Here is a 22,640-nt window from a genome sequence, read left to right as displayed (position 1 = left end):
TACCTCTTTCTTTATTCCAATATATTTTTTTGATTCTCCCATAAAATTAATAAACAAAACTTGTATAAATCATTTATTTAGTAATAACCCATGATGCCGTTTTATTGCTGTCATTAATTTGAACCTTCATAGTCTTCATTTTATCTCTGACCATATCACATGCGGTTAACAATTCCTTATCCTTTCGTTGTAAAGCATTATTTCTTACAATATGTCTAAAATCAACTAAAGTATCTATTAATAAGTTTGATAAATCATTTTCCGTATTATCTTGCAATTTTAAACCAAAGTTGCTCAAGATATTTGTTATATATTGAGCGATTAGTATCACAGGTACTGGATAATGATCTTTGGTATCAGCTTTAATTATTTTATTTGTAACCGTTACTAGGTTTAGTAAAGAATTTATACATGACGATGTGTCAAAATCATTCTTTAACGCTTCCAAATTATTACTCTCCACCTTTTGCAGTTCATTTAAAAGTTTTTTATCATAATCTCCATGTCCTGTGTCACTTTTGTTTACATATAATAAAACATCATTTAGGAAGAATTTAAACTTTTTCAAAACACTTTCAGCCGTTTTCATAATTTCATCAGTGTACTCCATTGGGTATCTATAATTTGACATAAGACATGCCATTCTAAATATATCGGATGTGTATATTTTAAGAAAATCTGGTATTGATAATGTGTTTTGTAAAGATTTAGACATTTTCACATCTTTTAAACTTAAATGTCCAACATGAATCCAGTAGTTTGCCCATTGCATTGTGTTATGGAAGGCACAAGACTGCGCTTCCTCATTCTCATGATGTGGAAACTGAAGATCGATACCACCAGCATGGAAATCTATTTGACTGCCAAACACTTTACTGACCATAGCTGAGCATTCTATGTGCCATCCCGGCCTACCTTTACCCCAAGAAGTCTCCCAAAAAGGTTCACCCGGCTTAAAACCTTTCCAAAGAGCAAAATCCATTTTATTTCTTTTTTCATTACTTGTTGGCTCACCATTATCTTGCATATTTTGTAATTTTCCATATGAAGGAAATTTGCTTGTATCAAAATATACTGAGCCATCAGTAGCAATGTAAGCCATTTCCGAATCTATGAGATTTTTTACAAAACTTTGTATTGTAGGCATATATTCTGATACCCTAGTAATAATCATTGGTTTTTCAATATTCAAGCTTGATAGATCTAGCCAGAATTCATGTTCAAAGTTCTTAGCTACTATTCTAAAATCTGTGTTGGTTTCTTTCGCTTTCTTTATAATTTTGTCATCGATATCGGTAATACCCATGGCAGTGACTAACTTGATGTTAAAAAAAGATTTCATAATTCTTTGTAAGATATCTAGTTTTACATAGCAGCATGCGTGACCTATATGAGCTGAATCATACACAGTTGGTCCACAGGAGTACCATGTAGCAATAGTTGGATCATTTAGAATTACCGGAACCTTTTGATCGGCAATACAATTGTAAACATATACTCCAATTGGATTCCCATTCGGCATTAACCATTTTGTTTCCTTGAATGGTTTCAGGCTGCAGACGTGGGATAGTTTTCTTGAAATAACGGGTAGTACTTTTATCATGTTTTAGTTTATAATTGAATCACTTAAAAATATTGCGAAAATATTCCAATGCACTGATGTGTGATAATGATAACAGCTGACTGTCAAAGTACAAACTTTGTTTTGACTTTGACAAATATTTGATAGCAGATCATAGAGACAGTATCACATTCCGATTTCCGAAACGTCTTTCCTTGGTACCCTCAGATGAAGAATTATATAGATATGGCATGCGCGTTCACCCGTAAGGGACAGATAGCGAGTACTATAGACTATACCTATATATAAGTAAAAGGATTGGGGTTACCAGTTATTTGTTTTGTCCCGAAAATGAATAATTACGATATAATTTAATATAGACCAATTTATATATTCCCAATTAAATTGTTATTAATAAACGTAATAAATATAAAAACAATGCGTAATTTTTGTTTATGTGACTAAGATTACGTAAACAGATTTTTTTTAGTAATACTTAGTCAGGTCATAAATTCTGTCACATGTTTAATATAAAATAATTGAAACAAGTTTATTCATTATGTGACCATTTATTTACCAAAATGAACTTAACAAAACATAGATTCTTATGACACTAAAGTTTATTCAAAATGACATCCGTGATTTTGAATACAGGCCTTCAATCTGCTCGGCCAGTTGTCTATCACAGCACGAACGAGGTCCATGTCAATATCGGCGGCTGCCTTAATCAAGGATGTCTTGAGTGACTCCAAAAAAAGAATTTCCCGATATTTTTTTCCCGCGTACCGCTTCAACAAAGCGCGGCATCTCTTCAGTCTTAGGTCCATTAGACGAGCATTCAAACGATGTCCTATTTTTCTTCGATATGCACGAAGCCCTAAGTCTTCATAAAAAGCTACAAAAAACATACCAATATTATAGTCATATAATTTTAAATTACTCTGTATATCATTACAGTGAACACTACATGTAAAACTACTTAATATTAAACTATTTTGATTGTAATTTCTAAGAAACAAAATTTACATGGGACAAATTAAAAAGCATACTCTTTAAAATCAACGGGATAAGAAAGTATCAAATATTTAAAAACACAGCATATACCAGAATTAAAAACTCCTTTTGAAATCTGTTGAAAATGGTATAAAAAATGTGAATTGTTTCATTTATATACATTATACATACTATAATTTATTTCCCCTAAATTCAGGGTAATTTTTACAACAAGATGGTGGTATTATTTTTACGGGTAATAACCAACCAATTTGAAAAGAAGTTTAATATGGCCGCTTGTTTCCCAGATCTACAGTATATTATTTGACACAAATGACATCTGCGTTTGGGCGCATAATGTTCGAAAAATACTATTTTATTTTAGCTGATTTTACCCGTATTTTAACATATTAGTTATTACAAAGACTGTAAAGAACAACTAGTTTGTATTTTCTTCCTTATTTTGTATGAATACATGTGAATAAGTGCGTAGTTTCAGTACTTACGAGTGAAAGGTTATGTTTTTCTCTTTTCGCTCACTACGGCTTTTACAACCGACGATACAGCAGTATACCATGTTTTATAAACTTTACCTTACTAAAACTGTAATATCAAAATATTTTTGCACAATTACAGCCACTAAGTACTCACAATTTTCGAAAAATAGCACGAATGTCAAACTTTGTCTGGGACAACCTAGGTTGTTTGTAGGGGACAACCTTTGTTCCAAACAAAGCCCAAACCCTGGTACGCAGAAAGGGACGGAAGATAGTTATCCCTGTCTTTGTCACGTCACAGGAATTGTGTATAACTGTATCTCTCTCACTCACGGTATTATTATTACCGTGTCATAGACTTGTTGGTACCACAGGGTGTTAATTACAAAGTAATAAGACAAAAAAAACTTTATATTATGTAAATTATCATTTATCTTATAAGGATTTTTAAGTTTTAGGGAAGGATTTAACCTTAAAATTCAAAGTTTTCTCCGATTTGATTCACCGATGTCCTTGTCTATGGTCTAATTGTTACTATCACGACAATACATCACTATTGTACTGTCAAATTGTCAAGTGTCAACAATAATTATAATTTTTAACCAAAATTTGTGCAAAATATTATACAAGAGAATACAATAAAAGGTGTATCTAAGTGTAACTAACAAAAAGTAATCTAGAGACATAAACATAAAAATGGTTGTGTATGGTCCTGAAGATGTAAAATTAGCAGATAACACTGCCTGTGCTTCTATAAGAGCCGACCTTAAGATTTGTTTATTAAATAGTTCTTGTTGTAAAGTGGTTAGTTTTTTTATCACATCATTAGAAATTTACATATACCCCAAGTAACACTATGTTTGTTTGAACGTTTTTAGGAAAAGAAGACTCCAAGGCAATGTTTAAAGGAAGGACAGATTTCTGATGAATGTCATCAATTACGGCAGATTTTTTTCGAATGCAAGAGGTCGCTGGTAAGCCATTTATATCTATCATTATTATAAGCCTTTGCCTGCCCACTGTTGGACTAAAGTTTACCCCAATGCCTTCCACTTTGGTGAACAAGACAAATGAACATACATAAATATAAAATAGAGATGATGTAAATTCATCATATTTAGAAGTAAAATTTCTGATGCAATATTCTGCACTATGATGAATAAGTCTGTCAATGTTTAGTTGTCTATATTTATTACTTTTCAATTATTATTATATTTGATGCCTCTTTCAGCTTGATAACCGAAGAAGGTTTCGAGGACTCAAAGGATATTAATAAAACTAATAGATAATGTAAATATTTATTTTTGTTTGCTTAGTTATGTAATGTGTTGAAAGACTTGAATAAATAATTTTATAGTAATGTTTTTTTAGTTTTATTTCAAGTTTTACTATTTAGATAATGTATGAGAATGGATCTCAACTAGTGTCATATTTCCATAATTTTTCCACTAGTGCAACTGTAATTTGTGTGATGTTGCAGCTGCACCAGTGAAAATATACTTAAATTGCTCTTGGATATTTAAAATAAAACAAGTCTGGTGGTAGCCATAAGTCACTTTTAGATATATGTTTTATTCCTTTTTACTCTCATACCATCCATTTCAGTAGGATTGAAAAATAATAAGGTATTAAATAAAAGGCACTATCAATTTCAATTTTTTTTATTATAAAAATAAAATAAAAATTTTGTTTTTCTATTTGGAGCTTAGGCCATAATTAATAATAGCTTCCAAAGCTAATCAATGCCAAATATCTAGTTTATTCTTAAACTAATTTTCTACATTATGTACACAATTTGAAGAAAATTATTTTAAATAAATATTAGTAAGGTAAGGCAGTGCTATTACAATTGTTATTTCAATTAAGAATATAAAAATGTTGCTATGTGCAATATAATTCAAATGTTGCCATTTTTTTTTTATAAAATTTACATTACAAAGCAATTTAACAGTAGGTATTTTAAGAAAAATATAGTCTAGAATGGTTTTAATTATTCTTTGGCTCTGCGGTATTTGATGGATGTAACAAATAAAGATATTTCTTGTTTTCAATGTATTTTGGACTTTATTAAATTTCTAGTCATAATTACATTTTTGTTTCAAAATTTTGGATGATTAAATTATTGCTGATGTTCATGTGTACGTAGTTTTAATTACAATTTAAGAACAGTTAAAATTAAAAACGATTATAACATTAAAAAAAGTTCCTTTAATACAAAATATTAATTTCGTATTGTAATTGGGTGCTTTATAAGCAAACAATTTACGCATTAAAACTATCACGATTAACATTAAGCTGTAGTAATTAACTTTCATCCATTATAATAATTAAAAATAAACAAATTAATGTTTTACATTTTATTGCTTCTAAATAAATACTAGTTTAATTCTGGACAATTATTTTTTACAGAGAAAAGAGCATAAGTACAATGTTGTAGAGACCGTTAAAATTATTTAAAAAAAACATGCGTTATTTATTTGTCACAGGTATTTATTGTGTTTGAAATAATATTGATATGTTTTATGGATATGTAGACTCGGTAAAAATTAAACCGATTGTTGGCGTTTAATTGAATTTTAATTTCAAAAATGAAAAACATTACGAGAATATATGTGAGATAATCCCAAGCAAATTGGATTTTTAAGCAATTATTAATTCAATTTATAGCAAGGGAGACGAAAACTGCAATTAGAAATTACATACAATGTAAATCTATTTTTTTTTTACTTAATTAGAGTTGTAAAACTACTAGAAGCTTATTCATAATGAAAGTTGATATTAATATTATATTTTTTGTTAGTTAAGAACACAACGCGCTTCGATAATAAATCACGCAAATGCTATTCGGGCCATGCTAAAAATATCCGAACGGAAAACGTCATGTTGGCAATAGACATGTCTAATCATTGACCTTGAAACAAAATTGTTTACGTTTTGTATTATTTTTAATTAATAAAAAAAACATTTTGTTAATTAAATATTGTGAAAATAAATGGTATGTTTGTTATTTATATCGACTTAATGACAAATTTGTCGTGTTTTTTTTCCTTAATGCACATTTTTGGCACAGCATGCACAATGATTTTATAGATAACAGTTAAGTACAATGTTAAAAACCGACATTTTCTATTTAGCAAAGAGGATATTTTTAGTACGACCTTTAATAATATTCTATAATTAGTTCTTTGGTCCATTTCTCACAACTTGTGCTGATGATGACCAAGTGTTAAAGCATTGTTGGTCCAAACACCAGTTAACTTTACAAAATTACCTTAATAAACATTAACAAAGCAACATTTTACGCATTAGGACTTAACTTTTAATTGATTGGCAATAATCGGCAATGTTTGTTTTTTTTTAGGCAAATCTACTAATTAAGTATCTAATTTAATTTAAAAATTCGCGAATAGTGTTTAATAGAATTACAACTTACATATTAAATTATTGCATTATTAAATTTCAAACGTGTAAAGTGAAAAGACTCCATCTGTTGGAGATTTTTATCCCGTAAAGTCCGTTACACAATCAAGGCCTTGGCCTTGGGCCCTCTACTAGAATGTTTGTATGGGTTTGTACAAGCCGGTGTACCCACAGAGGCGAGCTCGGAGAGCTGTCACTAGCATTGCCGCACCGGACAAGTCGTCCAACAAGTTGGCACACTCGCAGACCAACAAGTACATTTTGTCGCCGTGCGCTGCCACTGACTTGTGCAGTGCGATCTTCCTCATGCCGACCGTGTGAGGCAAATGTCTATACAACATTCTCGCTCCTGTCCAATATAACCAGTTCCTTTCGAATCGTTCACCATCGTCACCTTCGAATACCTGGAATGGGATAAGAACCTGCATTAGTATTTAAAAGAACACATTATCATATCTCTTTTTTCTATGTGTTGTCCGTCCCGAGCAGCCCGAGCCGAGGCTCCTGAGGGAGGTCTCGAGCCTAGTTACTCTTAAACGAGGTTTAGGCTAAGCGCCATCTGCGCCCGGCCACCTCAAGCCCGGTGAAACTGTAAATGCCTCCTCAAGGCAAACAGTGACTACTCAGTTACAAAAAAAAGTGTTGTCCGTCACTTTCTACTTAACTATGTCGCCTTTTATCTCACCCTAGGCTTATTCTTTCGATGTATACTTCCGCATTCATAGGGTACTTTTTGTGAACCACTCAATTTATTTAAATCGTCTAAGCAAATACAATTTTTCTTTAATATCGACTGAAATCTTAATATAACACGTTGATTTACAAAGTGTCGCTTTGTTCTTTTGCTATGTGAATAATTAAACATAAAACAGCTGTTTATTTCTCACCTTGTACACGCTAATAATAAATCCGGTTGTCGGTGTGTGTGACTTCTTCGGACCACCGGCTAAGTCGTTGAAAGGTGGTCGACAAATCATTGCAACTTCGCTGTACAAATCTAATGTATGTGCTGCCGAATACCTAATCGTCTTCGGGTCAAACTTACTCAATGACGCTCCTCTAAGGTTATTATAAAATAACAATGGATCCGTTTGTGTTGTATTTATAACGTAATAAGATATGAAAGGGAACTCTGAATTCTTTTCCATATTTGCTAATAACATTCCGCCAACTGCCGTATTTGCTTGAGCAATATCACTGAGTAATTCTCCCGCGGCCATTTTCTGTTTGATTAAAGGTTTAGCGAGGGGTGATTCTAAAATAGGTTCTATAGGTTCCAAGGGACTCATCAAATGTGCCAATATGCATAATTTCGGGTCTGCTATTTCTAGGATGCTGAGGGAATTTTGGGTCGTTTTCGTTGTTATGCCCTTCTCCGGTGTGGGTGGAGGCACCGGCAACTGAAAAGTATGACAATGCAAAATTAATATTAGGAATTTTAAAGAAATCCCGCTTAGGCTGAAAAGACAAGACGATGCGTTCATCTAAAGATCCTATAGATTTGCAATAGATGTGTCACCGAGGCTTTGTGGAGTGAAATAAATTCTTCATGATCTTGTCTTTCTTTTAAAAAAATTCAGAAAATTTATTTCAAATAAAGGTACAAATACATACTGGTACACCATCAGGCAGGAATCTGTCAAGAGCGTGTGCTGGTATGACGAAGCAGTCCTTCTCTAGAGTGGCCAGCGAGACAGGCTCCGCGCGGCGGCGCTCCGGCGCTGGTCGGTCCCAGCGCAGCAGCGAAACGCCCGGCTCCCGAGTCACTAGCGGCTGCGGGGGCTCCGGCTCCGACCCTGAGCCCCCGCCCAGCACCGGACCACATCGCTCTGCAACACAAGCACAACGGACTTAGAAAAACTTTCGGTCAACTGGCAGGAGAAGGCGCAGGACACATTGGCGCTCTCTTATGTCGGAGGCCGAGACACACTTTCGGTTGATGCACCACCGAAGTAAAACAATATAGACAATACGACGATAAGTCGAAGACAGAGCATGACCTTTTTTATTGAATGCTGTGTCATATTAAATGCCTTTGTTATTGCCATTAGAAGAATAACACGGATACCCTGCACCTGCGGTGTCAAAATTATAATTAAAAAAAACTCCCATAGAACGCACATTTGGTTTATATACCTTTAATAACTGACACAGATTGCAAATTACAGTGGACAGCAACTTTTAATAAAAATAAAATTCACGCAGACAATTCAGAGTATAAATCGGAATATCGGGAATTTATTTTTCAACTATAAGACTATGGTAGTAGAAATTATACTTAAAGTTTTCCGTATTATTATTGGAAATTTGATTCACGTGATTTTAAAATTACTAATTCGATTAATCGCCTGCAAATAAAGCTTTCATTTAATGTTCATATAGGATTTGGGATTATAATATTCACGGTATTATGTTTTGTTGATCGATAAAATATATGTGGCGTGTTGATTATCACGACGCACATTTTATACATAACTATTAGCAAAGTTATTTCAAGTAAATTAACGTAGAAGTTGCCACAAGGTTAATACGTATATCGTCGATTTTGTTCGAATATGTCACATTTGAATGTCAGTTATTTAATTAACACGAAGAGGAAGAATAAAATAATGCGTAATTATTAATACTTCGTTGAAATTAACAAATAGGAAAAGAATTAGAGCAAGTTCCAAAGGCAGTCGAGTGTTCAAAATATGAGGACCGTTTTGTAGGTTTGAACTTTTGAAGCCAGTGCCAAATAGAGCGAGTAAAAATATTGATACTTTTGATAATTCCAGTCGCGTTGTTTTGTAAACTTGTACTGGATGTTATTCTTTAAAATCTTCATCATCAGCCAATCACCCACTTACTTTGGGTAGTTAAATTCCCTAGAGTACCTTGCCATCCTGATCCAATGGAATCTCGATAACCTAGAACAATAAAACATCGACTACTTCGATTATTATTTTATGGTTTAACTATTTTTATATGATCAGCATTATATCGATACTAGTTATCGATAATATTTATGAGTATTTGCGATGTTTCAGTAAGTTTATAGACGCGCCAAAATAAACATCCGTCTGGAATAATTATTAATAGTTTTAGTATCTTCTAGATCTTTAAAGTTAAGTATTTGTGATGTCATTTAATAAAATGCCATTATTTTATAATATCCACATCTTTTATTCAAACGTAATCGTTTTTGATGAACATTTAGAAAGTCCGATTCAACTAAAAGTTCGCTATTCTTTTGTCTTATTCCTGTTGCATGATCGCATAGAGACGAATTGTTGAACGTAAACAAGACGTCTATCAATTCAAACTTTTACACATAAACGTGAGTTACTATTGCCAAAAGATTGGTACACAAGCATATTGTCGACACTTTCATCGTCTTAACTTGAACGAGTAATATATTATAGAACAAAAGGCACATTTAACACTTCTTTGAGGGAACTTCATGTTTGTAACATGTGATATAAGGACATACACAACTATACATTTGTGTGTTATACCTAGTTGTTATTGTTTCTCGTCGCATAATTCCCTTGTTATTCACAGTTCTAACACATCACGTAGTTACCTGAGTCAGTGTACTGCGCACTTGTCCTGGGCGCGGAGAAGAACAGATGAGTCCTATAGTGATGTTCCTCCATACAGAACCTGTCGCGCTCGCGCCGTTTAGCGTTCCTGCCCGCGCCCAGAGCCCCCCGCGCTTTTCCTCCGCCTCCGCCGCCACCCGAGCTCGCCTTCTCCCCGCTGAAGTTCTTGCGAAACATCAAATTCATCTTGGAAGCTTGCCGAAGTTTCCGGTCTCACTCGCACTTGTACAATCTTATATTGTCCGTCCCACTCTCACTAATATCGTCCTATGTTTAGTCTAACGCTAATTAGTGGAGTTCAGACTATCCACTTTTAGAATCACGGTCCATTGCAACCGGCTTGTTTGATACGCTCGCAGCGCCACGCAACGCTTTGTGGTAAAGTTTGTAACTATTTGTAAACGGATTACCATTGGTTTCTGAGATTAATATCTATGTCATTATCTTTGACAAAACTCAGAAACCCCTGATTACATAACTCCAGTTAATAAAAAATATGATGAATTGTTCATTGATTTACTTAAAAGTAGAAAAATACCAAGCACTAGCTATCAGTTTTTCATCATTGATAATGATTTCACGAAGTTATTATAGTTGTAGAAAAAGGATTTTGGAACTTTGGATTATATGCGCAAAGATTAATATGCGTCGATACCGGATCGATCGTTGATTGATTCAATGTGATAAGTCCAGATAGAGTTGATATAATTGGCAGCATATCAAAGCAAAAGACTAAATAAATCAAGTCATAACTACAAGATCGTCAGCTGATCATTGTATTCGCGCCATTTTGTCTTTGATTGTGTACACAAGCAGTCAATAAGAACAAATATTTTAACTGATTCGCGTATAATTTGTAATCGTTTATTTTATAATTGTACTACATAATAAATATTATTATTATTGCATTATGATCAAATGTCATTTTTTTCGTCAAAGAATTAGTTATTTGGTCAATCCTCAACCTTGGAAGCGCGAATGACTATTACATATTAGAAAAATCGATGGCTTGTTTGAACCTCAGTGAATCAAACATATGTCGTATGACAAAGATTGTTATAAAAATGTTATGCTTTGTTATTTTTGGAACGAAGTTCCTTATCGCGCGTTGTGAAAGGGGGCTAGACGGAAAAAATCTTACGAAAAGTTGTCACGACACTTTTTGCTATAGTAAGTATGTTAACGACGAATGAGCGCTACTTCACCATGGCAACGACGTGACAATATATAACGAAAATTCATAGAAATAAAATGTACTTCTTGTGAAGACTTAAGTTTTTATTCATAGAATAAACATTGGTTCCTTCACTAATTAATTGAAAGGAACTTCGTTCCATCCGGGTGTCCCTTGACACCTCTCAAGTTTTTTTTTTCTAAAATGATTAAAAATAAATACATAAATATAATACGTAGCACCTAAGTGAGTTTAAACATATTTTTTTATCTTTTTTTTGGAATTTTCGTCCTTTTTGCTCATGTCAATCCCATAGTGCCTTTCTTTATGTTTTAATAGACAAGTTGTTATAATCGTATCGCCGCCATTGAAGTCCGGTTTTACAAGATTGTAAAAATTACACCAAACAGTTATAAATAATTTTCTCAAGTATTCGATAGCTTAATGTACAAGGACACCGCAATTATTTGGCGATAACGGATAAGACCCAATCATCATAAATGTTAGCTGCAAGACCTTTAGGAACGGCGGTTCATTTTTCCGCCTCATTACCTGCCACCTTTTACCACGTAAATGGCAAAATTTAGCCTACTTATTTGTACTAAATAGTGTTTTATATTTTTTTTTTTTTGGGAAACATTGATCATTTAGCGATTACTGTTGTGTGCCTGTTGAAAATTGATAGCAAGTTTGCAACAGTGTTACTATTGTGTTTTTTAAAAGGCGCCTAGCATTCTCTAAATTCAAAACAGTTCCAAACAAAAATATCAATTTATTTCTTTGTTATCAGCATATTTTATTATCCAGTTTATTTGTAAAAAAATGTAGGATCAAGCGAATGTAGATTTTACTACTAAACTTCATGCATTTAAAGTGAATTGACATGAGGCAAAAATGGAAGGGCTGAAAAATGCGAACAGGATAAGTGGAGGAAACACGCGGTAACGAATATAGCTTTCATGTGTAATAACTGAAACTTTAAAACGGTCGTTAAAACATTTCATTTCCACAAAGTAAAAAGGGTTTTAATGTCAGTAAAGCTGTTGACATACATAAGTAAGCAACGAAATACTTGATGTAGCTACTATTTTAGCATTTGTAATTAGAAAATAATTTAGTAAATGTCAAATTTAATTAAATTTTCTAACTTAATTCAATTACCAAATTATAAAAACGTGAATGAAATCTTGTTAATAACAACAATTTGTTTTCTAACTTGAATTGAAAAAAGTCTTTAGTAAACAGGAAAAATCCCCTGTTTATTTTATTTATAATTTTCCTTGAATACCCCAAAGCAGCTTAGAAGCAATTTATTTCCATAGACGGATAAAGAAATATGTCGAAATCAATAAGGCGAAGTAAATTTTAAAGCAATTGAATTGTGTTTCGTACATCAACTAAAATCCCTTAGGATTAACCTTGGTGAATTCTTGTGGCTGGTTTTACTAATCAATGTTGATAAGTGCGGGTCGATTATGCAATATGTGTACAGACTACAGACGTTTCTCTGTAATTGAACATTCATTTAATGGCGTAGGTTATAAGAGATAGCGGGTTATGTACATATCTACATGGTTTAGGTTGATTGGATGAACACAGCTGTCGCGACATTTCCAACTCAATTCAATATTTCTTGCGCGCTTATAACTTGAGTCAACGTCAACACTAGGGAAAACAAAATGTAAAAGAAGTTTCTTTTGTCGTAGACAGTAAAATCGCTTCATTTCATGGCATGGATCAAAACAGTTAACCCCAAGGTAAGGCTCCCAGTGGGAGAGACTCGTAAACTGTTGATTTAGGATGCCAACGCAAAAGCCACTGAAACATATCTGTAATGAATTAACCCCCACATTTTATTTCCTATTTTTATTTATGTCACTATTTTATTTTCACGTTACTTGATTTTTTTTCTTTAAAAACCGTAATTTACAGGAATGTTGCCCTTCATAATCATAATGATTATTAATTAGTAAAGTTATAAATTTATTTAGTTAACATTTACGAACTAGTCCAAAAGACGTTTTGATATAGTGGCTAGAGTGGTTAGTTTAATAATTTAATTGTTTTGTTATAAATTATTTCGTTACTTTAGAGCTTAAGAGAATTGTTATTATATTTTCTAGAACCTTAATACAATTATTGAGTAAATTTGTTTTAATTTAAAATAAAATCGAAATTATGAATCATTTTCGAACATGTTTATTGTCAATATTTTTGATTTAGTTGTGAAGAAGACATTTTATATTTAAATAAAAACAAAAGACAAAAGATCAAGCAAAATGTTTTATTTTTAGTTTAAATAGATATTAGCCCAATAAAAAGATAAAGAAACGAACGTCTTTATTATGAAATGAAATTTTTAAAACGTGACAAAAGAACCATGTGCCCGTTTTTTCTAGGCTTTGTCAAGCTAAGTCTAACGTACGTTTTTCTACGCAAACATAACGTCCTAGCAACCCAACACAGGATCTAGAAGATTTATAGAGTCGTATACGTACTGCAGCGGGTGAAGTACTGTAAAAACATTTTTATGAACATACTAGCTGTCGCCCGTGAATCCATCCAAGCGGAATTAAAAAAAAACTTAATTAGTAAATTATGTGGTCTTTCAGACTATGATCTACATCTGTGACAAATTACTTCGAGATCCGTTGAGCCATTCTGGAGATACCTTCAAATAATCTTCCAGTAAGTAGTAACAAGTAAGATTAAGATTAATATATATTCATTTATTTACAGCTAAAAGGTTAATTTAAGGTGTAAAAATAATATCCATTACCGATATAGTCCCTTTTTAAAACCGTTCTAAACTTTTTCTTTTCGGTTTTTTTTTTCTTGTACAACTTTTAAAGTCGTGACGACGTAAAATGCGTTTCAAAAACCATATCTGAATTGAATTTTTTTTCGTTCAAAAATTACTGAACATAGCAAAAGAATACGATAACATTGCTCTTTAGCAGCTTTTATTTAATTAGTATCTGACGTGAACATTTTAATAGGAATTCATAAAATATATTAATAGTCGATGTAAAAATGATTAAGGACGTTATTTTGATAAAGCTTTAAACCTTGCGTGTGAGCCTTGCATTATGTACAGAATAGGTTAAATATGTTAATAGATTTTTGTGTATCAACCTTATTTAATGTTGGTGTCACATGTAAAGATAATAAGGGTGTGTTTTTAATATTCATGTTTTTATTAATGTTATAAAAACACCTCATTAAAATGTTTTGCATTCACTCAAAAATATGTGATTACTTTTTAAAAACATTATGAATTCCCATGTAAATTATAAAATAAAAAAGACGATTGAAGAGTTAAGAGAAAGAATAGAAAAAAGAGTGCTGTATTTCCCGTATATATTAAAAATAAAACTTGCAATGTTTACGTAATGCTAGTTTGAATAGGGAACGTTCCTTGAGCGGTCCGCGAGAGCTTCTGTTGCGTTATTACGGTCAAGAAAATGTTTTTTTTTTATTAAAGACAAAGGAAATGAGTAACAATTTCAAGTGACAAAGTCTAAGTACGGGCTATAAATTTCAGCTTTAGTGACTACTATTACTTCAAGAATGAGGAATATTTGATGAATTTTTCGGTATTTATAAATACTTGAAATAAAGAGATAAAGGACAATATTATTGAACGGTTGCGTAATTTACTTATTTGTGAATGTAGAAATGTGAAATTATTCAATGATTTCTTTTTAATTTTATTGGTAAATATTTTTGTGACGTTGTGAAAAAATCCAAAGGGAAGCGTTTACCAAGAATGGAGCAATTTGATCTAGGTATGTGTAAATCAGCTCTGAACCGGTTCAAAAGATCAGCTCACGTAAATTTAAACCGTTGAGCTGTGGTCCAACAGCTCACAGCTCATCGCGAGCTGCTTGGTGATTAGCAGTTCGCGACTCGAAATGAAAATCAAAACATATAGAGCTGCGAATCGGCTCACTGATCTGTTTCACACATGTGAGCCCCGTGAGCTGATCTGCAGGTCATAAATTTTAGTTGAGTAACTCATGTCTCATGGAATGTTGCATGGAAAAAATCTCTATAAATACGATTCGATTGTATGAAAAGAGAATCAATGTTAGAATTAGTATGCATTATCTGTTCGCATTAGGTATAACATAAATCTCTCTTCGAAAACAAATTGGATGCTCGACTCTAGGAATAATCTTTTCAATTATCTTTGATACTTTTATACTAGCAATTTCAGCAACTCACAAAAAACGCATGGGATCAAGATTGGAATTTGATATTACCTAAATCTCTTTCTTTACTGAAAACTATTGTTCTATATATGGTATATGGTCTAGTCAAAGCACTGTAATAAATTATAAATTTTTTACCATTCAGGAAAAACTGTATAAGTATGTATTAATAAATTTTATGCCTCCTTTTTTACATATTTAATGGGATATTTTTTATTTATTCATTTGTTTTTTGATGTATCAATGTATTTTAACAGACTTAAAAAAGTAGGAGGTTCTCGATTCATTATTATTACACGATGTTTTTGAAAGTTGATAGCTGTATTTTACTATGTGTTTGGAAAATAAACAAATATAAAAGCTTGAACATAGTTTATGTATACTAAAACATTTAAGGATGGGTCAGTCAACATGGCTGTGGTAGGGTCACGCGATCACTTTCCTTCTCTTCTATTCTTTAAATATTTAAATGACTTTGCAAACTAAATGCGGATTCATTTGTTTTTTACATTTGCCCGATAGACAGTAGGGTAATGTTTTGCGAAGGTATGAGTGCTTTTATGAGACCCAGCTGTTTTTAAGATGCATTGAAGGATTTCATGTCTTGATGAAAAATGTATGCAATATAAAGTTTTAAACAAGAAAGAAGCTAACTGATGCTAGGAAATTTTTGTTTGTTGTAGCCATTGTAAAGAATTGAACTTTCAGAGTTTGTACGATTCATTCAAATTTACGATCAAAGCGAAAGTTCAGCAAACTTCTTTCTCTGAAAGTTAAACATTTGAATTTAATTCATCCTTTTCATTTTCAGAAATCTGTTATGAAATTGGTATAAATTATTTTTTTCTTTTGTCTTGAATGACCAATAATGACGAAATGTGAATCAACTTTTGTCATTTATTAAAAAAAAAAACAATTGTATACTTCAAGCCATAAATATTGGTGTCCCTCTAGGAACTCTAGTTCCTAATGCTAGTAAACTAGTCTAATAGATGGTGCGTTGTCAACTCGGCCAATTAATGGATATGTCACCAACAATCTAAATGTCAACCTAAACGCGGACATATACCTAGGATTTCAACTATAGAGTTACAGAATTTCAGAGACGACGTTTTTTTTATAGGCTGTGCCCACGAAATCATTTTCATAATTTGTAATTTATTGAGTGTAAAATAGTTTTCTTTTTTTTACCGTCAAATTTTCTTTTGTCTTATGATCTGATTTGCTATAATATAACAGTAATGCTAATCTACTGTCTGCTATTTTTCATACAAAATAAGTTTAGTTGAGTTGCAAGTTTTGTAAAACTTGTCCTTGTTACTACAGCCGAACCATAAGCGAGGTCGTCCGTCGGGACCGGACAATTACTTATGCTTAGAGGTTTCTCGTAAAGAAGAAAACTGTATATATAATAGTTTGGAGAAGTATTAAGTAATAACACGAATGACAATGATGTTATAAAAAAGCCACATGCTAAAATTTAAATAGCTCTCAAAGCTTTTTACTATCTTATTTCCTTCTGGAACATTTTAATGTTGTTTTTGTCTGCAATAACAATTCAAACCGTAATAAAGTCTAGTCAAGATAAATTTTAACGTCGAGTCTGATCAAAGAGACAGATCGTAAGCAAAAACCTTGCTCTGGATAAGAAAGTAATAAACTTTTATAATGGCTTAGCAATACTCAAAGATAGCAGCGTTTGTTATTTATTAATGTTGACAGAATTGATTCTCTAAAGTAATAATTACTACTTTAGACGCCTTAGTCAAGAATCTAGTCATGAAAGACAGATAAAAATTCGCTGCGTACGTGAGCTAAATGACTTAAACAAAATGTGATTCTTACAATGATACTGTACTTTTAAGCGATTTTTTGTTCCGTCTGTCTTGTCGTCTGCTTATATTTATATAAAAGGTATTTAGTATGGTCTCGCGTGTGGTTTGGGCTTGTCCATTCGTAGCTGTTAGCACGCACGTCCTCCAAACTCTTTAATCATTTACAATGCTCATGAAATGAATGCGGAATGATAATGCGGATTTTTACAACTAGTGCATCCTTGACCTAAAAACTTTGTTATAAATCAAATTCTTGCCTACCCTACACTAAGTTAAGGGTGACTAGGTTTTAGTTAACCAGCACGAATTGATTGACTTCACACACATCTTTGAAATTCATCGCACTTATGTGCAGACTATATCTTACTAATACTATAAATGCGAATGTTTAGATGGATGGATGGTGATAGGTATCTCCAGAACGGCTTAACGGATCTTGTTGAAATTTGTCATAGATGTAGAACATAGTCTGGAAGAAATATAGGTTACTTTTTAATTCTGCGCGAACGGATACGAGGGCAACAGCTGGTTTAAAATAAAATTTAAAAAATATTTTATGAAACCCTTAAAAAGTCACTAGAACTTTTAACAAACGTCTACTTTTTATCGTTACAAACATAATAAACGTAAGAGTTAATGTTTTTTTATATTTACGTCTTTATTATTTGTGGCAACTGTTATGAGTGCGTCAGAAAGTCGTTGTCCAGGTCGTGGCATTTCCCTGACGCGGGCAATTGGCTCATCGCCAGGATATATTGAGACGATTTAAAAGAAATACGTTTTTTACATAGATACAAGTCTAGTGTGATAAAATTTTGTTTAATTTATTATCAACTAAATGAAGAGCTGTTTAATTTTTCACAGATCGAGGTCATTTAAGGTCAAATTCTTGTTCAAAACTCCTTATACAGAGTGGTTTTATTTGAATATTTAAAAAATAGCTATGATCAAAGACATTTAACAACAGAATAATAATTAGTTATCGTTCGCTTTATTATATTCGATATGAATTAAAAAAAAACTATGCGTTAATTAAATTAAATTAATTACATTATATTCGATATGAATTAAAAAAAAACTACTCGTATAATCAAAAGAGTTGCAGGTTTAAATCGTCAGCGGATGGCGATTAAAAACATCATTCCTGTGCGGCATTATAAACACAAAGTTGGTGTCCGGCCGGATGTCCGGCGCTCGTTAATTCCAGCCGGGTGTGTCCAGAGTCCGGATAACAATCGTGCTTCCATTGTATGCCACATTGAACTACTATTATTTTAACCCATAAGTAAGCTTTCAGGATTTTTTAAGAATAAAAATTTATATTAAAAATCAATCCTGTGATCACATTTTGTCTTGAAAGATGGCATGAAAATAGTTTTACTAGCTTTACAAAAAGTCATGTAAAACCTTTTTTGAATAAATTCGTTCAATATGCAGTTAGAAAAGTATTTTCAATATGCCTAGATAAATTACAAATGGGCGGTATCAGTTTGTAATTTTTTTTTACTGCATAAAACTTTTGTAGATGCCATATATCTCCTAAAGCCATCTAATGTCGAGTCGTAACTTTGTTGATCCAGTTAATCTAAGATATATAAAGGATAACTTCAGACTTGTTTTGTTTGGGACATATTACATTTAAAAATATTTGTTTAAAAAAAAAGACTGTACGATATTTTTGGGCAATGTGCTTGTAATAGCTTATTTAAACACTATCTTTAGCTAATTTGAACTTAGTTGTGGAAAAAATTGTGTATCTGTTTGTCTGTCTAACTGTTTTCAATCTGATATTTTCACTAAGCATTTTTTTTAAGTAAAACAGAAATAACGATAGTTACAAAATTTATTAATAACGAGTCTTAAAGTCGTAAGAAGAATTATATCCAATTGTTTTCTTGACAGAATTCAATTTTTAAATAAATAAAATGTAAAACAATAAAAAAATTAGTACTTGAAATTGATTATGAAATACAACTGTTTTTTTTTTAAATAGACTTCGTAGTTCTATCTATTGAAAAGGTGAAACTATTTATTTATTGAAGGATAAAACTTTAATAAAACCTTTTGATTAGTATTAGTCGAGAGCTGGGCAACATTTTTGCAGCTATACTGTTTTTCTAGTTCGTTCCTTTAGTTTTTCTGTCCGTGAACGAATTCTAACTTAGTTGCTGAATGTTACTCTATCTGCTTTATGGACCGCAACGGGTCTACAATTTTACAACTGCGGCAAATACTCTTATATGTTATTTTTATAGATTTTGTTTAGAACACTTTATAGTTAAAATATACAGCAAAGACAGAGATGTACTTAAAGAATGTTTTGATGGAAAAATGTTTATGTCAGAGAAAAATAATGTGTCTGTTGTCTGTTGTATAGTACAAGCTTGTCACAATCCTTGTCACAAATCATGACATGAATTAGGTCTGTAGAATAGTGTTACTTCTTTTAGTAATAGCGAAAACTTTTGTGTATTTCTAATCTTCTAATTATAGGTTAGGTTAGTGTTTTCTTGAAATTTTTTAATTTTCAACTTTTGTTTCAAACTAGCTTTCAATGCTGTGTGACAATAAATATTGTAATATTCATAAATGCTTTAAAAACTACGAAAGTACTTTAAATATTGTTGAGAAAACATTCTACATTGTAAAATAGAATTTAAAATAAGAAAAACAATATTTCAGAGCAAAGTTTAAAACCTGGAATAAAGAAGCTCTTGTACAATGCAATACAAGTCACCTGGGAATCCAATCCACAGAATTGTGGTTCGTGTTCATAATATTGGAGTGCATTTTCTATTATCTTTTCAATTTAAGTATAATCATTTTTATTACTTTATTCCTTTCACTTAGATTATAAAGATTTTGGTTATCTTATTAATAATAATATTATAAATGCAAATGTTTAGATTGATGGATGGATGGATGAACGTTTGTTACAAGAACGGCTTAACGGATCGCGATGAAATTTTACTTAGATATATAACAGTCGAGAACACATAGGCTTCTTTTTGAATTCAGCGCGGACGAAGCCTTGGGCAAAATCTAATTATTACATAAGAATAAACAAATCTTACTAATGTTATAAATACGAATGATTCCGGAAAGGCTGAACGGATCTTGATGAAAATTTCTTTTTTTTAGTTCCGCGCGGACGGATTCGCGGGCAAAAGCTAGTAATCAGTTTTTATTTCTCTTTAACAGATGTCACTGCTTATGCTACAAACTCATTCTTCAGCACATATTTGTCTAAAATTATTTTCATTCAAGTTATAGTTCTAATTGGGAACATTAATTTCAAAATGTATGCCGCACTTTAAATTTAATTCTTTATTAATATTTTAAATGTAAGTATGTGATGGCAGATTTGTACATTAGGGTAAAATAATTTCTCGCTTCTTTTGTCTCAGGATTGTACATTCGCTTCGAATAACGTACGTAAACCTCTTTTGGTTGAACTAAACTGCTAACATAACCTCAAATTATTATTATTTTACATAAAAGAATGCTCAAAATTCTTCCCCACTTAATTGATGAGTTATTACAGATTATTATTTCTCTTATTTCTAGAATAAGATCATGGCTAATGAATGAAAAGGTACCATAAGTTACAAAGATTCTGGTTAAGAAAATTTAATTAAACCAAGGATAATATTTTGAAATCTATCTTGAATAATCTTTAAGTAACGATTACTTTTATGATAGATTACTTTCATATTGATACCACGACCATTTTTCATTCGACTATTATACTCCGTGATGTACTAAGAACATCGTGTGCTATCCTTTTTCTATTTTGCAAAATCATTCCTAAAAAAAACTAGTAACAAGTTCGATTTAATTTGGAATCTTTTCTTAACCCTTAAACGTGTACATTAAACAACTTAAATGTTTACAAATTCAACTTAAAGCTTTGTAGATACATCTTAGAACATAAATCAGAGGTAACATTTTGTGCAATTGTTTCAATAGTAAAAACTCACGTTAATCGAAAACCATTTGATAAGAAAAAGTTTATTTAAAAATCGAATGTTTTATTTACCAGAAAATTTTATTACAACTGTATTGAAGCTCAGAAATAATACAGTTAAAAAAGCATACAATTGAAAGAGTTCAAGTTATGTTTTTATAACTCGGTCACGGCTACAGCGCGACCACAAAATAGTGTTTGTTTTAACACAATCCACTCATAATTCACATCAACAGAACAATACTTTTTCTTTAAGGGATACGATACGAAATAAAAATAAAAAACTTAAGACCTAAGACCATTTTGAATGTAATGGTTTCTCCATTCAGTTTGTTTTAAAATAGAGAAAGTTCACGTTTATAATGAAAAGATTCCGCTGTTGAAATATATGTACACAATTTATTGTTCATATTGTTGTATGAATAATTAGGTATCCGATCTCTTTGGTAGACAAAGATTAGATTAATCATAGATCAAGCATTCTGCTTTAAAGCATACTGGCCACTAAGAACTTTTGAATAAAAGTAAAATAAAGAATAAAACAGATTCGAATACCCGACAAGTTAACAACGTGATGTACATATGTTGTTATTGGAGTTTGATGGCATTATTGATGTAAATAGTTTTATTGTTATTTGTTAGCAACAAATTAACGCATTTTGGCTGCCGTGCTAATTTTTTCATTGTTATACAGTAATCCTTCCTTTATAGTCTTTAAAGAACCGAGATAACAATATGAAGTGTACATTATTTGTCAGGTGTAGACTCACAGGTAAACTGCCAAATAAGCATGTTTAAAATCATCTATATATCGACGCTGGAAAGCATAAACGCTGTAACCCTTGAAATCGCGAATATGTTTTTCACACGTTAATAATTTCAACCATTATCAAACAATAATGATTTTATTATAGGTTAGCACAAACTACACAACATTGCTAAATACCGCATGTTTGTAGGCGTATCAGCTCACGAGTTATCATTTTTTGGCTCTCCTGTAAAGTTCATACTTTCGGGGTTACAGCGTTTACGCTTTCCAGCGTCGATATGTACTGCTTTATATATCTTGATAAATAATCTTTGTAAATTTAAGATGCTGTAATACATTTTCATATTTATAAGTGAGTATTTTACTTTTCTACACAGACTCGCTTTCGTTTTGATCCAGTGCCAACTGATTACGTTAAGTTTGTAGAATAATAAAACGTCTCCAAGATACACATCTCTATAGAACTTATTTAATATGTGAACATTACATAAGTAAAGTATTGTAACTATATACTATATTTTTGTGGCACTTAGTAAACAACAAACTTAAAAAACTTAATGTTAATCTTACTAATATGATTTTATAAATGCGAATGTTTAGATAGATGATGGATGTTTGTTTGAAGG

The 22,640-nt window shown here is 31.8% G+C and overlaps 3 protein-coding genes across 6 annotated transcripts in view; 1 reads left to right on the top strand and 2 right to left on the bottom strand.

Annotated features, from left to right (window-relative positions):
- Nucleotides 1-65: 65 nt before the first annotated feature.
- On the bottom strand, nucleotides 66-1,664 carry LOC106709711 (probable cysteine--tRNA ligase, mitochondrial). The gene has a single exon (XM_014501564.2). The coding sequence runs from the start codon at nucleotides 1,601-1,603 to the stop codon at nucleotides 74-76; it is 1,530 nt and encodes a 509-aa protein (XP_014357050.2). The 5' UTR covers nucleotides 1,604-1,664; the 3' UTR covers nucleotides 66-73.
- A 1,962-nt stretch (nucleotides 1,665-3,626) lies between these two features.
- On the top strand, nucleotides 3,627-4,368 carry LOC106709719 (cytochrome c oxidase assembly factor 5). Its single transcript, XM_014501572.2, has 3 exons — nucleotides 3,627-3,855; nucleotides 3,930-4,025; nucleotides 4,283-4,368. The coding sequence occupies exons 1-3, from the start codon at nucleotides 3,748-3,750 to the stop codon at nucleotides 4,322-4,324; spliced, it is 246 nt and encodes an 81-aa protein (XP_014357058.2). The 5' UTR covers nucleotides 3,627-3,747; the 3' UTR covers nucleotides 4,325-4,368.
- Nucleotides 4,369-6,220: 1,852 nt separating this feature from the next.
- The window catches only part of LOC106709749, a 66,732-nt gene continuing 50,312 nt past the window's right edge, over nucleotides 6,221-22,640 (bottom strand). Inside the window, exons 1-5 of one of the 4 annotated variants that reach the window (XM_014501615.2) lie at nucleotides 10,037-10,469; nucleotides 9,321-9,380; nucleotides 8,086-8,300; nucleotides 7,359-7,871; nucleotides 6,221-6,875 (exon numbers count right to left, since the gene is read on the bottom strand). In XM_014501615.2, the coding sequence (XP_014357101.1) occupies nucleotides 6,603-6,875; nucleotides 7,359-7,871; nucleotides 8,086-8,300; nucleotides 9,321-9,380; nucleotides 10,037-10,241 (1,266 nt within the window). In that variant the 5' untranslated portion in view covers nucleotides 10,242-10,469 and the 3' untranslated portion in view covers nucleotides 6,221-6,602. Of the gene's footprint in view, nucleotides 6,876-7,358; nucleotides 7,872-8,085; nucleotides 8,301-9,320; nucleotides 9,381-10,036; nucleotides 10,470-22,640 lie in introns of those variants that run through there. The other 3 variants (XM_014501616.2, XM_014501618.2, XM_045680029.1) reach the window with 3 other exon arrangements.

Source organism: Papilio machaon, chromosome 11 (genome assembly GCF_912999745.1).
Source record: "Papilio machaon chromosome 11, ilPapMach1.1, whole genome shotgun sequence".
NCBI lineage: Eukaryota > Metazoa > Arthropoda > Insecta > Lepidoptera > Papilionidae > Papilio > Papilio machaon.
The sequence above is the reverse complement of the archived record's forward strand: the minus strand, read 5'-3'. Positions and strand labels throughout refer to the sequence as shown.

Excerpts from the sequence above, each read along its gene's own strand:
- LOC106709719 (XM_014501572.2), top strand. The coding sequence starts at position 3,748 with ATGGTTGTGTATGGTCCTGAAGATGTAAAATTAGCAGATAACACTGCC. Across the intron at positions 3,856-3,929 it reads ATAGTTCTTGTTGTAAAGTG|GAAAAGAAGACTCCAAGGCA; the intron begins GTTAGTTTTTTT and ends GAACGTTTTTAG. Across the intron at positions 4,026-4,282 it reads TCGAATGCAAGAGGTCGCTG|CTTGATAACCGAAGAAGGTT; the intron begins GTAAGCCATTTA and ends TGCCTCTTTCAG.
- LOC106709711 (XM_014501564.2), bottom strand. The coding sequence starts at position 1,603 with ATGATAAAAGTACTACCCGTTATTTCAAGAAAACTATCCCACGTCTGC.